This window comes from Chiloscyllium plagiosum, chromosome 31 (genome assembly GCF_004010195.1).
Source record: "Chiloscyllium plagiosum isolate BGI_BamShark_2017 chromosome 31, ASM401019v2, whole genome shotgun sequence".
NCBI lineage: Eukaryota > Metazoa > Chordata > Chondrichthyes > Orectolobiformes > Hemiscylliidae > Chiloscyllium > Chiloscyllium plagiosum.
Genome location: NC_057740.1, coordinates 17298651 through 17307279, shown reverse-complemented (window position 1 = coordinate 17307279; position 8629 = coordinate 17298651). Strand labels below are relative to the sequence as shown.

At 42.0% G+C, this 8629-nt stretch overlaps 1 protein-coding gene across 1 annotated transcript in view; it reads right to left on the bottom strand.

Annotated features, from left to right (window-relative positions):
* The window catches only part of timm13 (translocase of inner mitochondrial membrane 13 homolog (yeast)), a 19028-nt gene continuing 10399 nt past the window's right edge, over positions 1-8629 (bottom strand). The window contains exon 3 of the mRNA XM_043721060.1: positions 1-299. Coding sequence (XP_043576995.1) covers positions 201-299 — 99 coding nt within the window. The 3' untranslated portion in view covers positions 1-200. The remainder of the gene's footprint in view (positions 300-8629) is intronic.

Here is an 8629-nt window from a genome sequence, read left to right as displayed (position 1 = left end):
TTAACGTTCACAATCATGTACTTTTATTATAATCAAGTCCACAGAATACAGGCTGACACAATCGTGTTATAACCTAGGCAGTTTAGCCACTTTTTCTCAGACATACACAGTACTTTGCATTATACATCCCTCCTTTACTTGAGGTCTTCTCTCCCCATATGAATACAGTCCAAGCTGCCCTTTTCTCTTTTGCTGTGCAGCTACATTTGTGCTCGTTCCCGTTGTAGTCTGGAGTTATACGTCCGTGATACTGTGTTCCAGGCATCCATGTATCGATCCATACACATTGCTATACATTTCTGAAAGACACGGTTCAAAGAAAAGTATAAATCCAATTCAATGCACAGGGATAGCAAGTGGCTCCAATTTTATATGCTGAGGCTGACAAGATCGACACACAAGATCCCATTTCCTATTAGACCAATTTACACCAGAAGACATAAGACTAAGATCATGTCAGGTCCATGGTGTGTGCTGGAACAATTCCATTACAATCTAAAAGTCACTGGACAGCCACCCAATCCTATACTGTACAAAGCAAGAAATTATATTTTCAAGAACAATGTTATGTGAATTTAATGAATGTTTATCATTTTCTTCCATGAAAGCAAGAGACCTCAGAATAAAAAACTATTTCTCCAGACTTCCATCACTTAATTAAATAATTCATAACCATCACTAGGCAGAGTATGTGTGATATTATTACAAGCTGAAAATTCCAGGAGTTAGCTGCTGTAGAAAATACAAAGTGAACAGGTCGCAGTAAATACTTCCAGTTTGGCATTTGTTCAGGAGAATTAAGGACATCTGTTCTTAGTGTCAATGGATCGGTGTCAATAAAGCGCTAGTGGTAGGGGACTCAATAGTAAGATGGATTGACAGGGAGATTTTGTAGTCAGGAACGGGGCTCCCAGAAGCTATGTTGCCTCCCCAGTGCCAGGATCCGGATGTCGCCGATCGGGTTTACAGGATTCTGAAGAGGGAGGGTGAGCAGACAAAAATTGTGGTACATATTGGCACCAACGATATAACCAGAAAAGGGACTGAGGACCTGAAAAGTGACTACAGAGAGCTAAGTTGGAAGCTGAAGAACAAGATGGGTAGAGGAGTGATCTCAGGTTTGCTACCGATGCCACGGGATAGTGAGGAGAGGAACATTCAACGAGTGCAGCTTAACACGTGGCTGTGAGGCTGGTGTAGAGGGAGGGCTTCAAATACCTAGACCATTGGGATGCCTTCTGAGGAAGGTGAGACCTATACATGAAGGACGGGTTGCACCTGAACTGGAGGGCCACAAATGTCCTGGGTGGGGGATTTGCTCATGTGGTTCGGGAGGATTTAAATTAGTTTGGCAAGGGGGCGGGAATCAGAGCTACACATCTGAGAGGGAGGGTATTTGTAGATGGGGCAGTGACAGGATGTAGTGAATCTATTGGGAAAGTTTCTCACGTCATGAAACAAAGGGATCGGTTAAAGTGTGCCTGTTTTTAACGCAAGGAGTGTCAGAAATAAGAGTGATGAATTTAGAGCATGGATCAGTACTTGGGGCTATGATGTTGTGGCCATAATAGAGACATGGGTTTCACACGGGCAGGAATGGTTCTAGATGTTTCAGGGTTTAAAACATTTAAAAAGAACAGCGTGGTAGAAAAAGAGGAGGGGGGGTATAGCATTGCTAATCAGAGAGTGCATCACAGCTACAGAAACGAAGGTTGTTGAGGAAGGTTTGTCTACTGAGTCAGTATGGGTGGAAATTAGGAACAGCCACCTCAATGGGGGTTTTCTACAGACCCACTAATAGCAGTTGAGAGATTGAAGAACTGATAGGCCGGCAGATTTTGGAAAAATGTAGATGTAGTAGGGTTGTTATTATGGGTGACTTCAACTTTCCCAATATTGACTGGAACCTCCTTAGCGCAGATGGTTTGAATGGAGCAGTTTTTGTCAGGTGTGCTCAGGAGGGTTACCTTATTTAGTACATAGATAGGCCAATGAGGGGAGAGGTCATTTTGGATTTGGTGCTCGGCAATGAGCCAGGACAGGTGTCAGATCTTGCAGTGGGAAAACACTTTGGTGACAGTGACCAAAATGCCTCACATTTACCATAGCCTTGGAGGGGAAAAGAAGCAGTTACCAAGGGAAGATATTTAATTGGGGAAAAGGAAAATATGATGCTATCAGACAGGAGTTGGGAAGTACAGTTTGGGAGCAATTGTTCCACAGGAAGGAAACAGCAGACATGTGGAGACTGCTTATGAAGCAATTGTTGCGAGTGATGCATGAATTTGTCCCTCTGTGACAGGTAAGAAGGGGTAAGATAAAGGAGCCTTGGATGACAAGAACAGAGGAGTTTCTCATCGAAAGGAAGAAGGCAGCTCATGTAAGGTGGAGGAAACAAGGGTCTATCACAGCTTTAGACGATTATAGGTTTGCTAGAAAGGAGTTCAGAAATGGACTGAGGAGAGCCAGGAGGGGGCATGAGAAAGGCTTGTCAGGAAGGATTAGGGAGAACCCAAAGGTATTTTATTCATATGTGAGGAATAAGGGAATGACCAGGGAGAAGGTAGAACTGATCAGGGATAGCGTAGGGAACTTGTGTGTGGAGTCTGAGCAGATAGCAGAAGCCCTAAATGAGTTTTTTGCTTCGGTTTTCATTAAGGAAAGAGACCTTGTTGTGAATGAGAACTTTGAGGAGCTGGGATACAGGCTTGAACAGATCAAGATTAATGAAGTTGATGTGCTGGAATTGTTGGCAAACATTAAGGTTGATAAGTCCCCAGGGCCAGACCAGATTTATCCCAGGCTGCTCCAGGAAGCGAGAAAGGAGGTTGCTAAGCCGCTGACGAAGATCTTTGCTTCCTCACTCTCCACGGGAGTCGTACCGGAGGATTAGAAGGAGGCGGATGTTGTTTCTCTTTTCAAGCGAGGTAATAGGAAAATCCTGGGCAATTACAGACCAATCAGTCTTACATCTGTGGTCAGCAAGGTTTTGGAAAGAATTCTGAGAGACAGGATTTATGACTATTTGGAAAAACATAGCATGATTAAAGGCAGTCAGCATGGCTTTGTAAGAGGCAGGTCATGTCTCTCAAATCTTATTGAGTTCTTTGAGGTGACAAGACAGGTCGACGAAGGTTGAGCAATGGATGTGGTGTATATGGACTTCAGCAAGGCATTTGATAAGGTTCCCCATGGCAGGCTCATTCATAAAGTCAGAAGGTATGGGATACAGGGAGATGTGGTTGTCTGGGTTCAGAATTGGTAGGCTGACAGAAGACAGAGAGCGGTTGTAGATGGGAGGTATTCTGCCTGCAGGTTAGTGTTGAGTAGTGTCCCGCAGGTCTGTTCTTGGGCCTCTGCTCTTTGTAGTTTTTATAAATGACTTGGATGAGGAGGTTGAGGGGCAGATTAGTAAATTTACATACGACACAAAGGTTGGAGGGGCCGTTGATAGTATCGAGGGCTATTGCAGGCTGCAGCACGACATAGACAGGATGCAGAGCTGGGCTGAGAAATGGCAGATGGAGTTCAACCTGGATAAATGTGAAGTGATGCCTTTTGGAAGGGCAAACTTGAATGCTGAATATAGGATTAAAGACAGGATTGTTGGCAATGTGCAGGAGCAGAGGGATTTTAGTGTTCAAGTACATAGATCCCTCAAAGTTGCAACCCGAGTGGAAAGGTTGTTCAGAAAGCATATGGTTGTTTGGCTTTCATTAACAGGGGGATCGAGCTGCAAGGTTTTGTTACAGTTCTACAAGTCCCTGGTGAGACCACACTTGGAATTTTGTGTCCAGTTCGGGTCGCCCTACTATAGGAAAGAAACAGAGACTTTGGAGAGGGTGCAAAGAAGGTGTACCAGGATGCTGCCTGGACTGGATGGCTTGTCTTATGAAGAGACATTGACTAAACTCAGACTTTTCTCTCCAGAGAGAAGGAGGAAGAGAGGTGACCTGATCGAGGTATGCAAGGCAATGAGAGGCATGGATAGAGTCAATAGCCAGAGACCTTTCCCCAGGGCTAGCACAAGGGTTCATAGTTTTAAGATATTAGGAGGAAGGTATAGAGGAGACGTCAGGGGTAGGCTCTTTACGCAGAGAGTTGTGAATGCATGGAATGAGTTGCCAGCAGTGGTGGTGGAAGCAGAGTCATTAGGGACATTTAAGCGACTGATGGACATGCACATGAACAGCAGTGAATTGAGGGGTGCGTCAGTTAGGTTATTTTATATTATTTTATTTTACTTTAAGTTTAATCCTCGGCACAAGATCGTGGGCTGAATGGCCTGTTCTATGCTGTACTTTTCTATGTTCTATATCATTCGTTCACTTGTGGAATGGGTGGCAGTATTTCCTTTTTACCACGAGGGGCTGGAAGCTTCGCATATTTCACAGTTGGATGTTGGATAACTGAACTTCTGCTTTATATTGAAGACTCTTAAAACAAATACTCAATAGGAAAAGAATTTGTAATTTAATAAGCTGAGTGGAATATGCATGTAATAGAACAATCCTGATACATTTTCATGTATACCACACTGAGCAGATTTGAACTTATGGAGCTCAGTTTCCTAATCTTGAGTGTTCTGGAATGTGAATGTCTCATTACCCTTACAAGCTAGAAAAACACAAAGGCTGAAACTGACATAGTAAGAAAGTTGGAAGATATTCATTTGGGTGTGTGTGTATGTGTATGTGTGTGTGTGAGAGAGAGACTAAGTGAGTGAGAGAAAACACTCTTCAGTAAATTACATTCTGAGTGTTCTGGAATGTGAATGTCTCATTACCCTTACAAGCTAGAAAAACACAAAGGCTGAAACTGACATAGTAAGAAAGTTGGAAGATATTCGTTTGGGTGTGTGTGTATGTGTATGTGTGTGTGAGAGAGAGACTGAGTGAGTGAGAGAAAACACTCTTCAGTAAATTACATTCACTGACTGAAGGATTCAAGGGACACAGAGAGAGAGGGAGAGACGGGACGGAAGCTGGCGGAAAGATTAACTCTGTGGTCTGATTTGAGTGTACACTTGCTTCTCATGGATTGAATGCTTGCGTGTTGTTCCTTGGAGCTTGAGATCTGGGCGTGTTATGAATTTAATTTGCATTTTGGGAATCTAAGATGATGTCAAAAGAAAAAAGCCATTTTGTAGGACAATGATATTGGGCATGTTAGCTGAGCGAGGATACCTTATGACCTCTTTTCCACATAGTTTTGACTAGTCTCTTGTTATGATGTACTGTTAAAAGGGAAGCTTATCAAGCTAAAGGCAATTGGCCATTTGGCCTGGCTTGATCAAGGTTTCTGACTTTGATGTGCATGTAGCTTAATTAATCAAATATACTCAGACCTGGCAATTAGTTTCTTTTCCTCTATAAACGTCTGCCATTTTATTGTTGCTAATCTGACTAAGAACATGTGGTGTTTTTGTAATTTTAATACCAATTTCTGTATAAAGACCAACTCCCACCCATTTATCTCTTAGCCACCTTCGGCCACAAGCCTCATTCCTGATAAAGGGCTTATGCTCAAAACGTCGATTCTCCTGCTCCTCGGATGCTACCTGACTGGGTGTGCTTTTCCAGCACCACACTCTTCGACAAAGCTCTTGCATTCCAAACCACTTGCAATAATTGCCAACATACCTTTGACTTCCTAGTTAGTTTGTTATATTTGCACATTAGCTTTTAGTTCTGAAGGGTCACTGGACCCAAAATGTTAACTCTGCTTTCTCTCCACAGATGCTGCCAGACCTGCTGAGTTTCTCCAGCAATTTCTGTTTTTGTTAACTTTCTGTGTTTTGTTGATACTCCAACGCCTTTTAACACCAATATTCAATAGTTTCCAACCTTTTTAAAAAAGGCTTTCTATTCTATCAAAATGAATAACCTTATTATAGAGTCATAGAGATGTACAGCACAGAGTTTCCGTGCATTATGTTTGAATTGCCACCCTTGTGCCCATTCACTTAAACTACCTACATCCTTTTGCAGACTATTTCCTCACAGTTTACTTTTCTATCGTTAAAACAGATTGCAATTTTTTTATCTTTGCTACCTTTGTCTTTTCATTTATAATCTTTATTTCCCTTTTTGCTCCTTCTGGGCAGCAAATATTCATTATCCTTCCATTTATAGCTCCTCCTGACACATCTTTTGTTTACTTCCTTAACTAATTTGCGACTCCCTTGGGCTTTCACATGAACATTTTTGCTCATTTAATCTCTCCTAATGTCCATCATATCACAGATATTCCCTGTGGTTTAACCCTTCCTTCTCCTTTTCACTTGCTCAAAACCTACTGCATTTCTGGTTTCCCTAGTTTTAATGCAAGGTCACAGCCCTGAAACATTAACTTTATTTACCGCTCCACAGGTCCTGAGCATTTTCTGTTTTATTGGCTTTTCCCCCACTTTTTAAATAATCATCAGAAAACATGTATGTGTTACATGCAGTCCCTTCAAGTCATGTTATAGACTGTAAATAGCCAAGGTCAGCACTAATCTGTGCAGCATCCATTGGTAGCAAATATACCAACACAAAAATAACCTGCCTATTCCAACCTCTTTCTGTCCTTTAATTAATCCTCCTTTCTTGCTGATATGTTACTCTAACCTCATGAATCCTTATTTGTGCAACAACTTCTCGTGGATCTTATCAGATAGTCTCTGAAAATTCAAACATACTGTACCACCCACTGGATCCCAATTATATACCCTGCTATTTTTGTCCTCAAAACAAACTGTCAGATTTGTTGTCATTTCATAAATCTGCGTTGACTCTGTACAACCATTTGATTTTAAATGTGCCCTGTTACCACTTTCTTTGTATTGAATTCCAGCATTACCTCAATGACTGAATGGCTTGTACTGCCATATTTTCTCTCTCCCTCTTTTGTTCAAGAGGCATTACATTTACTACCTGCCTACCCACTGAAGCAGTCAGAACTTGGCAAATTTTGGAAGATCATGTCAAATCCATCTCCTATCTTTACAGTTGCCTCTTTTAGAGCTCTAGGATGTTGACCACTTGGTTCAAGTGAATTCTCAGTTTCCAGTTCTGTTAACGTCTCTTTTTTAAAAAAACTAATATTAACTAAACTTCTTCACTGTCAATAGACTTAGCTATTTCTGTGCTTTAATGAAAGTTATGAATACAAACATCTTTTATGTTATATGTACAATGAGGAACGTGACATAGTTATCAGACAAGAATCAGATCCTACTTTCTTTTCCATATTTCACAATTACATGTAAACAAATTCAAATGCAAGACAGTGCCTGTTGTAGAACACTTCTTGACATAAGAAGGTCTTATGTCAGTAGTAGGGAAAATCTTGGAGAAGATTCTAAGAGATAGGATTTACTCACATTTGGAAAATATGGACTTATTAGGACAGACTGACGGGCAGAGGGGGTGGGGTGGGCCTTGTTGGTAGGGGAGGATATTCAGTCCCTTGCGCGGGGCGACCTAGAGTCAGGGGATGTAGAGTCAGTGTGGATAGAGCTGCGAAATACTAAGGGTTAAAAAGACCCTCTTGGGAGTTATCTACAGGCCCCCAAACAGTAGTCTGGATGTCGGATGTAAGTTGAATCAGGAGCTGAAATTGGCCTGTCGCAAAGATGTTACTACAGTTGTTATGGGGGATTTTAACATGCAGGTAGACTGGGAAAATCAGGATGGTATTGTACCTCAAGAAAGAGACTTTGTGGAGTGCCTCAGAGATGGATTCTTAGAGCAGCTGGTGCTGGAGCCGACCAGGGAGAAGGCAATTCTGGATCTGGTATTGTGTAACGAATCAGAAGTGGTCAGAGACCTCGAAGTGAGGGAGCCATTGGGAGGTAGTGACCATAATACATTAAGCTTCAATCTGCAATTTGAGAGGGAGAGGATACAGTCGGAAGTGACAGTACTTCTGCTGAATAAAGGGAACTATGGAGCTATGAGGTAGGAGCTGGCCAAAGTTCAATGGTGCAATACTTTAGCAGGGATGACTGTGGAGGAACAATGGCGGATATTTCTGTGTATAATGCAGAAGTTGCAGGATCAGTTCATTCCTAAAAGGAAGAAAGATCCCAGGAGGCGGCATGGGCGGCCGTGGCTGATGAGGGAAGTTAAGAAACATTTAAAGTTAAAAGAGAAAAAGTATAACATAGCAAAGATAAGTGGGAAAACTGAGGACTGGGAAGCTTTTAAAGAGCAACAGAGGATTACTAAGAAGGAAACACGCAAAGGAAAAATGAGGTACGAAGGTAAACTGGCCAATAATATAAAGGAGGATAGTAAAAGCTTTTTTAGGTATGTGCAAGGCAAAAAAATGGTTAGGACTAAAATTGGGCCCTTGAAGACAGAAACAGGGGAATATATTACCGGGAACAAAGAATTAAGTATGTGCAAGGCAAAAAAATGGTTAGGACTAAAATTGGGCCCTTGAAGACAGAAACAGGGGAATATATTACGGGGAACAAAGAAATGGCAGAAGAATTAAATGGGTACTTCAGATCTGTGTTCACTGGGGAAGACACAAGCAATCTCCCCGAGGTAACAGTGGCTGAAGGACCTGAGCTTAAGGGAATTTATATTTGCCTGGATTTGGTGTTGGAGAGACTGTTAGGCCTGAAGGTTGATAAGTC